The sequence below is a fragment of the Centrocercus urophasianus genome, unplaced genomic scaffold (assembly GCF_019232065.1).
Source record: "Centrocercus urophasianus isolate 14NV4802_14NV808 unplaced genomic scaffold, USGS_Curo_1.0 seq_30, whole genome shotgun sequence".
NCBI lineage: Eukaryota > Metazoa > Chordata > Aves > Galliformes > Phasianidae > Centrocercus > Centrocercus urophasianus.
The window spans coordinates 3,058,600-3,075,931 of record NW_024884867.1 but is presented as its reverse complement, the minus strand read 5'-3'; the positions used below and the strand labels follow the sequence as shown (position 1 = coordinate 3,075,931).

The 17,332-nt window shown below is 48.9% G+C and overlaps 1 protein-coding gene across 1 annotated transcript in view; it reads right to left on the bottom strand.

The window, feature by feature from the left end:
* Positions 1-594: 594 nt before the first annotated feature.
* Positions 595-17,332, bottom strand: part of BICDL1 (BICD family like cargo adaptor 1) — a gene marked incomplete at its 5' end in the record, with an annotated part of 40,740 nt that continues 24,002 nt past the window's right edge. The window contains 9 exons of the mRNA XM_042829074.1: positions 595-795; positions 4,205-4,325; positions 7,457-7,587; positions 9,086-9,229; positions 10,480-10,698; positions 11,159-11,338; positions 12,736-12,882; positions 14,136-14,147; positions 14,752-14,868. Coding sequence (XP_042685008.1) covers positions 595-795; positions 4,205-4,325; positions 7,457-7,587; positions 9,086-9,229; positions 10,480-10,698; positions 11,159-11,338; positions 12,736-12,882; positions 14,136-14,147; positions 14,752-14,868 — 1,272 coding nt within the window. The remainder of the gene's footprint in view (positions 796-4,204; positions 4,326-7,456; positions 7,588-9,085; positions 9,230-10,479; positions 10,699-11,158; positions 11,339-12,735; positions 12,883-14,135; positions 14,148-14,751; positions 14,869-17,332) is intronic.

Sequence of the window (17,332 nt, the reverse complement as noted above, 5' to 3'; positions counted from 1 at the left end):
GCTCCACAGAGCCACAGGCATGCCCAGGTAGGATGTGCAGTGAGGGTTCATCTTCTCAAAACATGGCAATGCTGCAGCCAAAGCAGCTCTGCTCCCAGTGGGATGGATGAAGAACATCAGTTGCCAGGCCTGGAGGGCTGTATGAGGGCTCCTCTCTTCTCTTGCATTGGGCTCTCCTCTTCCCCCTGCACTCGCTGTGATGGCAGTTCCCAATCCCCTGCGCTGCTTTGTCTTGGGGCTGCTTATTTCCTTCTCCAGCATCAGAATGCTTTTAAGACAATCAATCAGATTATTCTTCACAGCAGAAACTAAACCGTGTCAAAGCGCCTAAAATATACCCTGAAGTTCATCGCTTCACTTGAAGAATAAGAAAAGTTGCTTTCCATCTGTAGCACAATGTCAATTTGCAAATTTCCAATTTATGTAAACATTTGGTTCAGACCAGGTGCGGCGTTAATAGTGCAGAGTCTCAAGGTTAACTCCTTTGCCCCTTCTTATTCCCGGTGGATCAGCGTTGGGTCCATCAGCAAGCTGGGCAGCTGCCCCCTCCCCATCTTGAAGCAAGAATGGTTGGAGAGGTTTCTCTTTTTCAAGTTAATTTTTCTTGAAAAAGGAAAAGAGACGGTGCCCTTCTGCCCCACTGGGCTCATCCCCCTGCGGCTCTGGCCGGAGCACAGGGGAGGGTCTGGCACTCTGCTTTGCGACGTAGCCACTGGAGAAGGAATAAGCAAGCTGGCTCCATTCCTTCGGGTGTTTGTCCATCAGCTGCTGGTCAATGACCCTGTGCATGTCATCCTGCAGCAGAGGGAGAGGAGATGGGCGTTAGAGGCAGCTGATGCTTGTGGGGAGCTTGTGTGGGGATGTGGGTGTGAAACGTGCCGCAATGAGATGGAGAAGGGATGATGACAAGCGTGGGGACAGCCCCAGCTCCCTGCCCAGCAGCAGGCTCAGCCCCAGTTCCCACTGTGAGGTTTTCTAGTGAGTGAGAAGGCAACTCGCATTGCTTAGGGGATGAATTGCTTGAGCAGACTTGCAAACCAGGGAATGGCAGAGCTGTCTGTGCAGCCCCACTGAAGGGCCCTCCTGGGGGAAGGTGCTCCCCAGAGCAGAGGGGCCGGGGTCAGGCACAGGCCCACAAAAACCCCATGTGGTTCTTGTCACTTCGGTGCTCATCCCTTAGCCCCTGCTTCTTTCCAGTGGTGCTGGCAGAGTGATGGGAGCTCTCTGACTGACAGCTTGGCACCAACAACTGCACTCCAGTTTTTTGTTTGTTTTTTGAAGCACTGGAGATGCTGTGGTTTAATCCATGTTTGCAGCAGAGTGAAGTTGCTCCACACAAAACAATCAGTCAGCTGTACTGCTGCTAATGACACGTACTGATGTGCTCCTTGAAAACCTGACTGCAATTTGACAAAATCTTAAACTTTCAGATACATTATTTCTGCTATAATTGTGTATTTAAGCTGGAGATTAGTGAAAATCCATGTATGCAGATTAGTCCCACGGGAGAAGTCACTTATTCTCCAATGTTTTGGTCCCTGATTAGGACAGACAGTGCTGGCTGGTGAGAACAAAGTTATCTGGGCAGACTGCAGGATGAGAAGTGCCATTCTGGGGGCTCTGCACGCAAGGCAGGGCTCAACTGTGTTTTTTGGGGTACCCGTGGACCCTACCAGTTGGGAAGGTTGGAAGAGTCTCAGCAGTTGCTGATGTTATGGACCTAGCAGTGATGGTACACAGCCTCTGCTGGGAGAAACCCTCAGGTGGAGTCTGGGTGACCTGGATGGCCACCAGAGGCCATTGCCTGTGGCCCTAGTGGGCTCAGGTGACCTCCCAGCCCTGTGTCTCCTTGGGACAGCATGGAAGATGGGGCTGCTCAGGGCATTGTGTGCTAGCACCCATAGCCAAGGGCTACTTGGCATCCTTGTTGTAGGATCACCAAGGAGCTGAAATCACTGTGACACAAGGAAACTTATTTTTTGCTGCTTGTTTTTTGGGTTTCTTTTTTTTGAGCAGATAGATGCTTCTCCATCTGGGAAGCTGCAACACGACTGGTGTTGAACTGGTATATGCCTCTCTTTATCACTTCCCTTCCTTCCTTTACTGTTCCAATCTCAGTTTCCCACCTGGATTTAGACATCAGACTTGGTGCTGCTCGCAGATGGGCTATTTGGCAGTTTGGGGAAAGCAGTGTCCTCTCTGCCAACCCTGGGACCCACAAGTGGGGCTCAGAGGAAAGAAAAAAACATGGGAAAATGCCACTTCCAGGAGGGAAAAGGATTGATGGCCATGAATTTAGTATTTGGGGTGTCTCAAGAAAGCACAAGGGTGCAGAGCTAAGTAGACAGAGGAAGCTTTGGACTGGAAAGGGAAGAGGCAGAGGGAGAGTTGAAGAGGTTAAGGTAAACATCAACGTTAATGGTTTCCAGAGGTGAAACTGCCATGCAGAAATTTATAACAGTTGGATTCGGAAAGCAACTCTACTATCACATGAGATGGAGCATGGCAGATTCACCTTTGGTTAATCACATAATGAGAGATGGGTATGATTTTATATAGAATCATCATAGAATTGTTTGAGTTGAAAGGGAACCTTTAAAGGCCATTTAGTCCAACTCCCTGCAGTGCCCAGGGACACCCACAGCTCCATGAGGGCTCACAGCCCCATCCCCTGACTGTGGGTGCTGCAGGGATGGGGCACCACCACCTCTCTGGGGCCCTGTGCAGTGCCTTGCCACCCCATTGTAAACAGCTTCTTCCTTATATCCAATCTGAATCTGCCATCTTCTTTTTGTTTGAAACCATTTCCTCTTGTCCCATCAGAACAGATCCTGCTAAACAGTCTGTCCCCTTTTTCCTTATAGACCCCTTTAGATACCAAAGGCTGCTCTCAGCTCTCCCCAGAGCCTTCTCCTCTCCAGGCTGCACAGCCCCAGCTCTCAGCCTGTCCTAACAGGGAGATGTTGGAGCCTTGGAGCCTTTTTGTGACCTACAACAGGTCCATATCTTTCCTGTACTGCGGACTCCACATCTGAACGCAGTGCTCCAGGAAAGCTGGAGCGTGTGTATATGATATACATACACATATACAGGTTAGGAGGTACTAGTAAGCAGCTGAATTTACACCACTCATTCAAACTTGCAGAGTGCTGCATATCACTTGCTAGATAACGAAGCTGAGAAGTAAAATCCCAGCCTGCCCCTCAGGAATTTTCCTGATGCTAGACAAGCTGAGCGCACAGCATTAAAGACATGCGGACCTCAGCTTGGCTTTCCCCATGATGACCTGGGGGCAAAGCCTCGCTGCGGGTTCTGCCCCTGGTGCTGGGGGATGCGGGGCCCTGAGGAGTGATGAGGAACCCCCACTGGTTTCTTGCCAGATGGTGGTGAGGACAGAAGTGGATGCAGGTGGAGACAGCAGTGAATGGAGCAGGCGAGGTGATGGTGGGTGTTCAGTGGGTGCAGGGATCTCACCTCAAAGGCAGGAGGGGTGTACGACTAAAGCTGTTGGTACAGGAACTGAGAAAGGCCACTAGATCAGAAACCAAAGGAGCCAGATAGTAAAAAGCCCTGAGGAAGCAAACTGTAAGCAGGAGAAAGAGAAGAAGAAAAAAGAAACGAAAACACGGTGGAGTTGAAACAGGAGTGAGGTTGTATGGGAGAGGTTTCTACCGGTCAGGTTGGGGGGTAGTAGAGTCGGGGTCTTGCAGGGTCTGCACCAATTTCCTGTACTGACCCGGACCTTTTCTCTTGTATCTGCTCATTTTCTATTAGCCATGCTCCCTCAGCGCCGGTTTCTCAGAGGGCTCTGAGTCTGCCATCTTTTGTCTGCCATCAAAGCTCTCTGCTTGGCACGGGTCCGTCCCACTGACCCTAAGAAGGACATCTCTGGGGCATCTGCCCTCACCTGCTGTGGGTTTGGGATCCGATTATTCATTTATTTGTTTACTTTACCTTGGTTGAGAGCTCTGATTTTAGCTTTTCCATCGTGCCACATCTTCTGCATTGACAACAGTGCTACGCAGTGGACCAGTGACCACAACATCCCCACCTCCCACCTCCTGCTTGGCTACAGGAACAGATGTGCTGCATCTGCATATCTCGATGCTGAGGGCATCCCCCACACGGACACCCAGGTGGGTTCCTCTGCTGTGTGCTCTGTATGCCCTCAGACCCTGCCCTGTGGCAGTGGGGAACTGCTCACCTGCCAGGCCTCCAGCTGCTGCGAGAGGTTCACCTTCTGCTGGATGGCATCCAGCAACTGGCTGTTGAGGGACATCATGTCGATCTTGCACTTGGCCAGCTCCACCTCCACAGCGTTCTTCCTGGGGGAAGAGCAAGAAATGGGACTTTTCACTTCATTATTATTATTATTATTTTAAGGAAATGTTCAACATACCCCTCGGAAGTCAATGATTTATTTATTTTAATCAAAAAAGGGGATGGAATCTTTAGCAGGGTCTGTGTGATAGGACAAGGGGAAATGGTTTCAAACGGAAAGGAAAGATTTAGACTGGATATAGGGAAGAAGTTCCTTACACTGAGGGCAGTGAGGCACTGCACAGGTTGCTCAGAGAGGTGCTGGTGCCCCATTCCTGCAGACACCCATGGTCAGGGAATGGGGCTGTGAGCAGTGATGGAGCTGTGGGTGTCCCTGTGCACTGCAGGGAGTTGGACCAGTTGCCCTTTAAAGGTCCCTTCCAACTCAAATCATTCTATGGAATATGATTCTATTTAATTGGCAAGTCCCTAAATCCTCAGCATTTCTCCATTGTTTTCTGGTCTATTTACCTGGCCCAGAAGAGTGGGCCAGAACTGCAGAAATTCTTACCTTATAAAATAAGCAGATTTTAGGTAACATCATGAAAAATAGGAGAAAACATTCAGATGTGCTGCTCTACAAAATAATATTGTACATCTGAACGATGTGCAGGATCTGCCATTAAAAATGGAGGACTAAAATGAGTTAGAATCTCTATACACATTATTTTTGCATTTCTTCTGTTTACTAATGTATGGGAAATGAAATGGAATGCTCAAAAAAACAAAGACCCCTTTTCTGCCCAGCAATATGAAAAAATAACCCTGCAAAAAGTACAACCCTGCTTTCATTTTCTAGAGATGGGGCCTGGGCTGAGCAAAGAACTGAAGGAAGGAATTTATCATAGCATATATTTTAACAGTTTATCATTCCTTAAAAAATCAAATTAATTATTTGGATTAAATAATAAGCTTTAAAGAAAGCTCTCGGATTCCATGGAGCTGTGCCACTCAGGAATGCCACTCTGATGTCATCCCAGGCATTCTGAGGGCAGGTGAGCCCATGGCTAAACCCTGGTGGTGGGATGCTCCAGCTGCTACAGGGAAGCAGGAAGGAGTTATCTCCTGGGAAGGAGCAATTCCCTAAGCTGTCTGAGCTGGGAAATGCTTGCTGTGCTGGGAAGCATACAGGTAGGTGCAGGCTGCCTGGCCACAAACCTGAAGTTATCAATTAATTGCTGTGTGATGGGGAAACTGTAATGTGACTTGCTGGGAACGATTTGTCTTTGAAAATATTTTGGGGAGGAATAATTGCATCTTATTAACTGTCTCTCATTCATCACTTCCTAGCAGCTCCCTCACGCTCCCCTGCAGAAGAGCAATTTGGGAATCTGTGTTTATATTCCAGGTAGCGATCGCCAAACGCTTCCTATTCTAGAATCCTCTTTTCCTATTGCTTCCCATGTTTGCCAAACTTCAGCTTCAAGCTAAAAATGTTCCACGCCAGATGTCTGCTTCAGGCGGTGGTTTTATTTTTGTGCAGCATTGAGTTGGGCTTTTTTTTTGGTGGGGAGGGGAACACTTCAACAGCCGTGACTTAACCCTTGAGGTGCAGGTGGGCTGAGCACTGCATGCCTGCTGGGCAGCTTGCTGCTATGCAGCATCCCCTCTGTCTGCAAGATGACACTTTCATTCCTAGCATCTCTGTGCTGTCTCCTTTCACTTGCAGCTACTGCTCGTTAATCACCCACCACTCATCCATGCACACTTGTCACGTCCCCTTCCTCTGGGCTTTATAGGGTCATTAACCACTGTGGAGAAGCTGTACCCTTCTGCTCCTGGCTGTGGGTCTGAGAACCTGAAATAGCCTTTTCCTCTGAAGCTCCCCACTGTTGCTTGGATATTACAGTGGGATTTATTGCACGTTGCCATAGCCACAGCAAGAACCAGCAGCCCACAAGCACAGGAAATGTCAGAACAACGTCTCTGTGCAGCTGGGACACTCCTGCTTTATGCCAACAGATGGAGGTGTAACAGAGGACAGCAGTGGGAATTTGGAAGCTGGATACCTGGGCAAGAGCAGCATGGGTGAGAAGTTCACTTAAAAAAAAGACAAAAGGTCTCAGCATGGAGATTTAGCTCCCTGCATCCTCAGAGCTGCTATGCTTTCACTTCGTATTCTTGCAAGCACCTGAGTATTAGGTGTGTCTGTAAGGAGATACACTGGTGGTGTTCTGGCCAGCTCATTTTGGAGGAGATTATCAGGCCTATCCTTTCTACCTAGAGGATGGGGGGTGAATTATTCTGCCCATTCTTCTTGGGGAAAAGAACTCAGGGCAGCACTGTTCTGCAGGGTTGCAGGGTGCAGAGCCAAAGGAGGAGGTATGGGGTACAGGGCAGCAAAATGGCAGAGGGCTGGGAGGAGGAAGATGAGGAAAAATAAAGATTCAAAACAGTGGGAGAATCCCGACCAGAGGAAAAGAGAATTGGAAAAAGACCCAGGAACAGGAAAGGATAGAGAGTGAGCAGAGGAATGCTTTAGGGATGAGGTCCAGGCAAGGCTGCAATAGAGATGGGCAGGGAAGCAAGTCTTGTGTGTTAAGGAAGCTTATAAACAGGAGGGGAGTCAACTTTCATTTCACTCTTTGAAAGGATAGATAACAGCAGGACAAGGGGAAACAGTTTTAAGTTGAGGGAGGAAAGATTTAGGTTGGATGTCAGGGGGAAGTTCTTTACTATGAGAGTGGTGAGGTTCTGGAACAGCTGCCCAGAGAGGTTGTGGATGGAGGTGTTCAAGGCCTGGGTGGGGCCCTGGGCAGCCTGGCATGGTATTAAGTGGGGAGGTTGGTGGCCCTGCATGTGGCAGGGGGGTTGGAGATTCATGATCCTTGAAGTCCCTTCCAACCTGGGCCATTCTGTGTATGTGGAAGTGCAAAAGAAGAAAAAGACAGGACAGAGTTAGGGATTCCATTTGCTTCCCTAAGTTCGTCGTGTGCCACACACCAGCACCACGGATGGCAAAATCAGGGCTCACAGCATCCCCCAAAGCCCCCTAGTCCTGCCATAGGGTAGCTCCTAGGAACTATTAAAGCTCCTCCAGCGCTTCCCATCACCAGCAGGGCTGAGACCGGCCACCCTGGAGGCAGGTGCTCCTGTACCCCTAACGCAGCCTGGCTCAGGCTGTGTCCCCACTCACTTGGCGATGGCCTCGTCCCGATCCCGGATGGCCTGCAGGAGCCGTTCGCTCGTCTCCTTGTCTTCTGCAGCTCCCCTCAGCCGGTCCCGCTCCTCCTTCAGCGTCGTCATCTCCACGCTCAGCAGTGTGACCTGAGCTCACAGGGGAGAGTGGAACAGCCAGGATGAGCACAGGGCAAGGGAGGGTGGAAAACAAGCCAGGGGGCAACCTGGAGACTGAGGTGCCCTGCCTGTAGAAGCTGCAAATCTAGCAGCAAGAGAGATTGTTTTTCCTGTTGTTTTTTTTTTCAGGAGAGGGAACAGTTACATCATTGCGTCTTCTGAAGCGGTGCGAAACTGAAGACAAAGGATGTGAAAGGTCCCTTTCGCACCACAGAAGGTGTTACTGGCACGTCTTACATTTTTAATTAGACTTCAAAATGCGTGCCGAGTCTTAAATAGTCTGGGAAATGATCTATTGGTTTGGTCCTGTGTGGAGCGAGGTAATAGGCTGTGAAATCATGCACGGATTCACAGTATTTCATACACGTTTCTTTGTCTGTGGCACACGCTCGCTCTGTTATGCTCCTCTACCACCTGGAAACCCTTCCAGCACCTGACCCACCTCCCTTGAATCCTCAAAGGAATCTTCACATGGAGGGCTGACAGCTCCCACAGCCCTGTGTGTCCATCAGTTGTGGTGACTTTTTGGACAGGGTTGTGTTTTCCTTTTTCCAAAAGGATGCGGTGAAAGGGCAAAAGCAGCCAAGGGTGGTAACCCCACTCCCTGCTCCAATGCAATTGTATTGCATGAGCAGCTGTGCCAAAGGCTGCTTCTACCACAGCCTCCACATCTCCTGTGGCATGTGGAGCCTTGTCCCATAGAAGACAGGCTTTGCCAAGGCTGTCTTTGGGTGTCTCTGCTTGCTGCCTTTGGAACATGACCTTAAAATGATGCCTTTGCCAGCTTCAGTGTGGATAGATGCGGTCTGATTCAACGCTCTGGGTTTGGGATTGGATCGTTTGCTGCTGTTGTGTTTGATTTAGCATTAACCTTGTTGGTTCAGGGGTATGGCATGGTGCCAGCTTGGCCATGATTAGGGCTCCCTGGGTGTGCAGTTAGCACGTGTCACGATGCTGCAGTGGGAAGTGCTGGAGGGGTGTGAGCCTTGTGCCACGTGCAACACAGCAGTGCTGGTTTGTCTGTTCAGCAGATGCATCTATACTCAGGTAAAAGCAAATTATAAAATAGAAAAACAGGACTTAGTGCAAGATGGGTCAGAATGGATGCCTATGGCTTCCAGCACCCCATATCAAGCAACCCTATATTCTGGGATCTTCTGCTGAGAAAAGTTTAAGTGAGACAGGCTGGCTGCTAAAGCAGATTGGGTAAAAAGTTCAAAAGGACATTTGGTTACTTGGGATGATGTCTGGGAAGGGCACCTGGACACCTGCAAAGTGCAGAAGCTCTGATCCAAACGTGCATGAAGCCTCTGCACTGGGTTTAATACAGATTTCCTTATCCAACTGCAGCTGGTGCTCACCCAGATCCTTCTGGGCTACTCACCATGGTGATCTCTTCTACAGAATGTGTGCCTTGGGGATGAACGCTGTGTTAAAAGGCCATCTGCTAAGTGTGGGCATTACTAACCTGGCTGTGCAGCCTCTGCAGCTCCTCCAGACTTTGCCTCAGTTTCCCCCGTTCTCCCTCCATTAACTCCCTCAGGGCTCTCGAGTCCTCACTTGTTCTCCTGATCTGTTCCTCTAAGGAGTCATCGTCGCTCCGCCGAGAGCTCTGGCAGCAGGAGAGAAATCTCTTGATCAGGTTTTTATTGTTTGCTTTTTCTTTTTCAAAGGGCAGTTGCACGAATTTGAAGGGCAGTGCTCTTAGCTCAGCATAAACCACATTCACTGAGACCTAATGACCCCATGTGGGACTGCATTCTGTGTTTGCAAACCTGTTCCAGGACTCTGTTTTTTCTTTGGCAAATACCACTTCACCTCCATGTTCAGCTTCCTACCAGCTGCTACAGTTACTGAAATGAGGAGGGTGACACCTTGCACGTGACTCTGCATTTGCAAGGTCTGCACTGCCTGCATCAGCATGGCCTCTCAAATAAGTCATGCTAGCAATGCTTGCAGGTGATGAAAATAGTCCTCATTTTTGATACTTTGCAAAAATCCAGGTGTTTTCTTGTAATTCTATGCTCCTATGGATGCCATCCCCTCACAGTGCCGAAGGTGTACGCCTTAACACCACTGCATACCAGCAAAAGCCTCACATGGTGATGGATTCATGCCTGGTTTGGTCTCACCAAAACATCTGTATGCAGCCCGAGCTGTAGAGCCAAAACCTAGCTGTATGGGGTTACAAGGTTTCACTACGCTATTGCTACAAAGACAAATTGTAACAGAAATAACTGAACTGGGATGCACGCAACCATCTGCAGTATTTCTGTTGGAACTCAAACCTGCTGCAACTCTTAAATTTCCTTTCATTCATTTCCCAGAATGACTCCCAAATTGACAAGAGTTGCTCAAACATGTAACCTTGAACTCCATGGGGCTGAAATCCCATGTGCTGGTTTGGCTCTTGGCTGATGTGAGGGAGGATAGTGATAGGACAAAGGGGAATGGTCTTAAACTGAGACAGGGGAGGTTTAGGTTGGATAGTTTTAGGTAGATAATAGGTTATAGGAGGAAGTTTTTCACTCAGAGGGTGGTGAGGCACTGGAACAGGCTGCCCAAGGAGGCTGTGGATGCCCCATCCCTACAGGCATTCAAGGCCAGGCTGGATGTGGCTCTGGGCAGCCTGGGCTGCTGGTTGGCGACCTGCACACAGCAGGGGGTTGGAACTGATGAGCACTGCGGGCCTTTTGAACCCAGGGCATTCATGACTCTATGATGTTTTGACAGAGAGCAGGCAGTGCGCCAAGACAGCTCTTCCCCACAGGCTTTCTCAGAGACAAGGGACTTCAGGGTCAAGTGAGAGCCTGTGACATCTTGGGCAAGGAGACACAGGCAATAACAGTGCTGCCAACTCACCGTGGAGTCTGCCCCATCCAGCACGTTTTGTATCAGTCTTTTCAGCTCGCTGAGAGCTGCCCGTAGGCTGCCGGCCGGGACATCTTTGGCTGATGAGGTTTCTGAAGACTCATCCATGGAGGAGTCCGTGGAAACGGCGGAGTCTGCGCTGTCATTTCCTCTGAGATGGGAGCAGAGATACCGCACTTGGCAATATGCCTCCCAGAGCTGCAGCCTCAGCTGGAACGAGAGAGCCCCAGGTAAGCTTTGGGTGTCAAGGCTGCAGAGGTCCTCCACCTCCACTGCAACGAGGCGTGTGATTGCTAAAGCTCACAAATATTCACCTGGTTTGCTATATTGGCTTTGAAATTTACTCCTAGAGTTGGGACCACAACCCTAACAGAGGTGGGGTGGTGACACACTGGAACAGGTTGCCCAAAGAGGCTGTGGGTGCCCCATTCCTGGAGGCATTCAAGGCCAGGCTGGGCAGCCTGGTCTGCTGGTTAGTGACCCTGCATGGAGCAGGGGGGTTGAAACTAGATGATCATTGTGGTCCTTTCCAACCCAGGCCATTGTATAATTCTGTGATTCTATAAATTTCTGGCTGTGGGCTCAGCTTCAAGCCCAGATCCAACGTTTCACATTTCTTTCTGGGGCTAGTGAGGTCCGTGGGCATTGTCAGGGGCAGGAGGGCAAATACCTGTTCTCGTTCTTGTTCCAGCTCCTCTGCCTCCATGCTCTGCTCTATCTCAGACAGCAGGGACGTGCTGGTTGTGTTGAAATTTTGGAGACTTCTCTCCTCGCTGAGCTCTTCTACCTTCCCCTGCAGCTGCCGGTAGGACAGCCGCACCTCCTGGAGCTCCATCTGGCTTTGGTGCAGCTTCCAAAGAAAATTAAACAAGCAGAGGAAACAGTGTTAGTGGAGGTGATATGGACTGGATGAATCTCCTGATTCATGAAGGACCTGAAAGGGAGGAAGAGCTGGCATGAAAGAGGGTTTCCAACCAGAAGGAAAACACTCTTGGCTGATGTTACTGTTTATTGGAGCTAAGTAATCTCCAAATGTTATTAGACACTGGAAGATGAAATCAGCAGGTTAATCTGTGCTAAAATGAGGAATGCTGTGAAGAAGCTGAGACTTGGCTGAAAAAAGCTTACTAAAGCTAACACAACAGAAACTGAACCAAAAAAAGAAAAGCAATATAAACACACCTTGAAAGACGTCTCCTTATAACTATAAACATTCTGCCACAAAACTCTGATGTCAAACTCCCTAATTCACTGCTTTGCAACCTGAGTTAATGGAGTGTTTGAAACACACAAGACACAGCACTGGCACTGATTTGTTTTGGGGCTTATCCATGGTCACCCAACTGTGTGATTTCATAGGCACTGAGCTGTGCTCTGCCTGGGCAGGAGCTGTGCACGGGGCTGGGACACAGCCAGGTGTTGTGTGAGCAGCAGAGCTGAACGTGCTGGGGAGGGTGCTACTGTCTGACACATTGGTAGCTTTTTTTGCCTCTAAAGAAAGGGGAAAAAAAGATTCTGACTGTTCTGAAGAGCTGGGGGTGCAAGAGGTTGTCAGATGTGAAGTAAAAGTAAAGTGAGGTACAATTGTGCTCTCTATGAAGATGCCCAAAGCTACAGCCATGCCAGCTTTTCTCCAGGGAGCGATGTTTGGTGAGATGGAGCTTGCTGGGAAACCACCCAAGCTATGAGAGCTTCACCATCCTCCAGGCTAGAGTAAATGACCCCCTTCTGGAGCCAATGCTGCTATTAAAACATTACAGTCAGTGTTTTCTGCTTCCTTTTACATTTCCCTTCTTCTCCCAGCCTTCCCTCCTGTTCCTTTGCTCGGCTCTCCTCAAATTGGTCTTTGTATCAAGATGCTCCATCTTTTTTTCCATCTCCACGGAGAACAGATCCTTGCATTTTATTCCCTCAGAGAATCATGGAATCATTACAGTTGGAAAACATCTCTAAGATCTCCGAGTCCAACCCCGGCCCACCCCACCATGCCCAATAACCACATCCCACAGTTCTGGAACACTTCCAGGCATGGTGACCCCATCACTCCCTCAGCAGCCTGTGCCACTGCATCACCACTCTTTTTTTTCCTAATATTTAACCTGAACCTCCCCGGTGCAACTTAAAGATGCTCAGTTCTTCCATTCTCCCAGTTCCTTGTTATCTTTCTGGTTGATTTTACCCCAAACCACATCCTTGGCCCATTTCCCACCTCCTGTCCTCTTCCCTCTCCCATTGCTGCCTTCTCACCTGCAGGTCCTTGTCATGGCTTTGTCTCTCCAAGATGAGGACTCGGTCCTGCAGCTCCTCCACCGTTCCCTGAAGCAGGTCGTTCTCCTCCATCATGGCACTAAGGCGATGCTCCAGCTCTCGCTTTCTGTCCGTCAGCATTTTGATCTGCAGAGGGTTGAGAGCTGGCTTGAACCCCATACTTTGCAAGAAGCGCAGATGGGGGAAACCACATCCCCATGAGAGAAAAGAAGCAGAAAAAACCCCCCGAAATATACGTGTATGTATTCAGCACCTGTGTGCAAGAGAACAACTGCTACCCCTTCTACCCTACAACTTGCAAGAATGAAACTAGCTACTGCTCCAGGTCCATCCCTGCCTGAGCAGATGGTGGGATTTTCTGCTGCATGGATGCTGGAGAGCACAGGGAGGAGAGCCCCTGAGCTCCTGCTCCCTGCGGGGCTGTGTAATGCACTGCCTGTATGCTTTTCTAAATTGTTGTACATTCACCAGGTTCTCACTGGGGATTTTTCTTTCTTTTTATTCATGAAGGCTCCTTTCTGTGCCATGCTTATTTTTAATTTCCCAGAGATGGGATGCCTTTAAAATTGGTTCATTTCTTTTAATTGTCAAGGGCGGTGATTTTAGGTGAGGAGGGACAACGTGCCAAGCAAAACCTCTGTGATTCACTTAGCTGGGAACGGTGCACAGGATGAATCAGCACCAGCCAAGGTCACTTTTTGTTTAACCAAGAAAAAGGAACCTTTTTTCCAGATTTGTGCACATGGGACCTTTGAAAACTGTGTATGCTGTTCTCCACTCCACTACAACCCTAAATATGCCCTATGGTCTCTTTTCAACTCCTTTCAACATGGATGACAGACAAATTCGGCATATCCTACTGTTCTCTTGGCCTCTATGGGCTCCTGTCTTTTGTTGTTTTCCATGTTGCTGGAAATGTTTGGCTGCACGAAGGACTATTAGCAAAGCACATCTTGCTGTTTCTGCAGGGTAAAGGCTGCTGTAGGTATTAGAAAGCTGCCTGTAGGTGAGTAATTGTTTCTGAGCTGTCTCTTCCCACCACTGTCATGATTTGTGTGGGTTGGAGAAAAGGGGTACAAGGAAAATAAGAGGTATAATACAGAGATTGTACTGAGAGCATTTGATATCCAAACCAGTGATGAACACGCTGTGAATGACCATGTAAGAGAAAGCCAACGCTCTGTACCAAATAATCCCCAAGGGGCCCTTCCAACCCCTGTGATTCTGACTCCATCGTGGGCCCCGAGCCATGCAAATAGGGAAGACAGATCTGGAAAGCAAGAGATGGGAAGAAGTCGAGGTGAGGCATACATAACGACATGCATGCATGGTGATTGGGTGCACGTGTAGGCAAGCGCCCTCCAAGCCTCCATACTTACTTCAAGGACCTGCTGCTCCACACCAAGGGGAGGGGAAGAGAAGGCGAGGGACCAGCAGGGAGCAGGTGGGAGCAGGAAAGAAGAAATTGAGAGATTTTAGGAAAAGCTCTTCCAGATAGCTTAAAAAGAAGCAAAGTGGCAGGGTGGTAGGGTTGGACACCTTCTACCCCACTAGTTCCAGTGATTCTCATCAGGGAAGGGAAGTAAAAAATGCTATACATCCTGCTAATGTATCATTCTACTTCCATGCATGACTGGCTCAGAGGTAGGGGAAGATTGCTGCTTTCTTTGCAAGCATGGGAAACAGCAAAAAGGACCCAAACCTTACAGATCTTCCCACCATGGCCTTAGAGGTTAAGCTGTACAGACAGAAGCCTGATGTGATTCAGCTCCATGGTGAAGGTCCTGGAAGATCCTTCCCATCCATTCATTTTGCTTGTGGCTGAGGCAGTGCTTGACGTTGTCCTTTGCCAACCTGGCCAGCACAGCTACCAACCTTCTCCTCGCTCACCCCAAGCAGCTGGTTTTGTTCACCCAGCACAGAGGGGTTTGCCCTATGGATTACAGCAGCCCTGAACGCTGTCTGAAGGAGCAAGGCCAAGCACAGGTGACTCACCTCAGCCTGGAGGCTCTCGAGCCGCACGATGTGTTGACTGCTGGAGGAGTTCTTCTCCCGAAAGTCCTCCCGGAGAGTGTGGACCTGCAGGGAGAGCTGCCGCTCCACCTCGGATGCCTGCAGGGAGACACCAGCTGCATTACCATGGGGGGTTGTCCCATGGCTGGAAAGCACAGATTGCCTCCCGCGCAGCAGAAGGTCTGCAGACCTGCCCTCATATGACTTCTGCACAAGCTCTGGTTTTGTTAGAAACTCTGAAGTTAGTCGAGTTTGAACCAGGGAAAATCTCTTTCTGGACAGGAATGAAGGAGAGCAGCCATTTAGATAGACCACACTAATTTTCCCTTGGGTAAACTTTCCCTTGGAGGACACAGGTCGTAAGTTTCTCTTGCTGCAAAACAGCATCCATCGTCCAACGTCTCCCATCACCCATACGGAATTTAGTTTTCCTGAACACACCCAGCTGGGACTAAGGAAGAGACCAGGCACTGGGGGACCCAATGTCCATATCTCCTCCATTATATTTATGCTTTGTAAACCTCCAAACATCTTCAGTGCAGATCTGAAACAACAAGTGTCCTCTGCTTCTGATCCCTGGTTCCCATCAGGGCCAGACAGAGAAGCATCTGCTCCAAAAGACTGTCAGCTCTGGGCTTGGCCCTCTTTCCCATTTTGAAGGAGGGATGCCCTCGTTATGCAGGGTGCTTTGAGGACAGCAGAAAGGCCATTCCTTACCCACAGGATGCAGACAGGCTGTATAAACGACGGCTTAGAACTTTACAACCCTGTGGACAGTTTTATTGCTGTTTTTCACATGGTGAGCACACTTGTTTAGGTTTGTAAGAGAACATAAGGTTTTTATGATAAATCCCTAATGTGATAGCACAAATGGATGGTTTTCTGTTTAATTAGCCTCCATTACGCTTAGGCACAGACTTCTCCCCTGGCAGATTAACTGGAAGTGAATTAATCCCCTTCAAGACCCAGCATGCTCAATGGGAAATGCCATCAGCAGCCCCTATGCCTCAGCCAAGGAAGCAAGATGGGTGGGAGGGATGGGGACAAGAAGAGAAAACCCCTATCAGTGTCAGCAGCTGTTTGGGAGTGCATTCTGGTGTCTGTCAGGATTTGACCAGGGGTGCTTGGCTGCTGGAGAGCTCAAGGCAGCAGCTCCACCAAAGGGTGCAACGATTTTGCTTCAAGAACTGCCAACCTGAGGAAGGAGCACACAGATCCAGCCTGAGCTGCTCATCAAAGCAACACTGCCCCTTCTAAGGATGGTCCCCGAATTTCTGCAGCATGGAGTCACATAATCCAAATCAGAAGCAAGAGACATTGGCTTCCAGAATGACAAATGTTTTTCAATAGTAAGAAATCATTTACCTACCAGTTGGTTTTAGTTTTTAGTTCCCTTCCCATCTTGGATAAACATAAGCGGTCTTCTTGCTTTCTTTGAAGTCTCACACCAAAGGCCATTGCACACTCCCCCTCATTTGTTTATTTAATAAAGTTCCCTTGCATAGGCAGAGCACACAAAACACAATGTCAGCACAGCACTGTAGGAAGGGGTTGGCTGTTTTTCTTCCTTTAAGCAGCTATAGATCTCAAGGCATCCCGAGCCGCTATTAATTGGTGACACTAAAGGAGATGGATGAGTTGTGCTTTCTGTGAATGATTCACTTTGCATTTGTAGAGGCTGCTGGAACATCTTTGTGCTGAAATACTCCGCGGGGGCTATCAAGGATGAGAAAGCACCAGATGAGAAGCACTGAAGGACTTTGCCTGTGAGATGCTGACCACACTCTCAACGAGCACAAGTGGTACGAGATGAGATGGCATGCCAGCACCCAACGGTTAATTGCAAAATGCCATCTATATGCCTGAACAATTCTAGGTGCAGACAGTATGAGCACACAGCATAGCAGTGAGAAAGAAGGGAATGTTAATGGCATCGTAAAACCTCTGGTAAGACAGCCTGTAGCTGCTGGTTCTGGTTCTGGTTCCTGTGCTCAGACTGGAGAAGGTGAAGGAAAGGGCTGCAAGGGTGATCCAGAATATGGCAAATCTGTTATATGGAAGGAGACTTAAAGAGGATGGCTTGTTTCATCTCATGCCATGAGAGAGGGCTCCCTATAAATACATTGTGGATAAGCACACAGAAGGAAGTGCTATTAAAGCAGAAGCAGAATTTTGGCAGAACAGCTGATGTGAATAAACTGGGTAAGAGCATATTGAGGCTGGGAATTGGAAGATTTCTAAGTTTCCAAGGAGCTGCAGTAAGATTCCTCTTCTTGCACAATTACGGTAAGAGGAATGGTAGCAAAAATGAATTTTGCAGTGGAGCTGGATCACTTCATCACCCAGAGTCTTTCAGAGGCCTGCCTATGACAGAAGGGAAATGAATTGACCTCAAAGGTCTTTTCCAGTTCTACAGTGCTTGCAGGACTGCAAGGTTTGTATTAACCACCTCTACATCATCATCTGGAATTTATTTACTTGCTGCTTAGCTTACACACTCACACATCTTATTCCTGCAGCTGCAGCCCTCTGAAGGAAGAAAGGACTCCCCTACTGCTAGTTA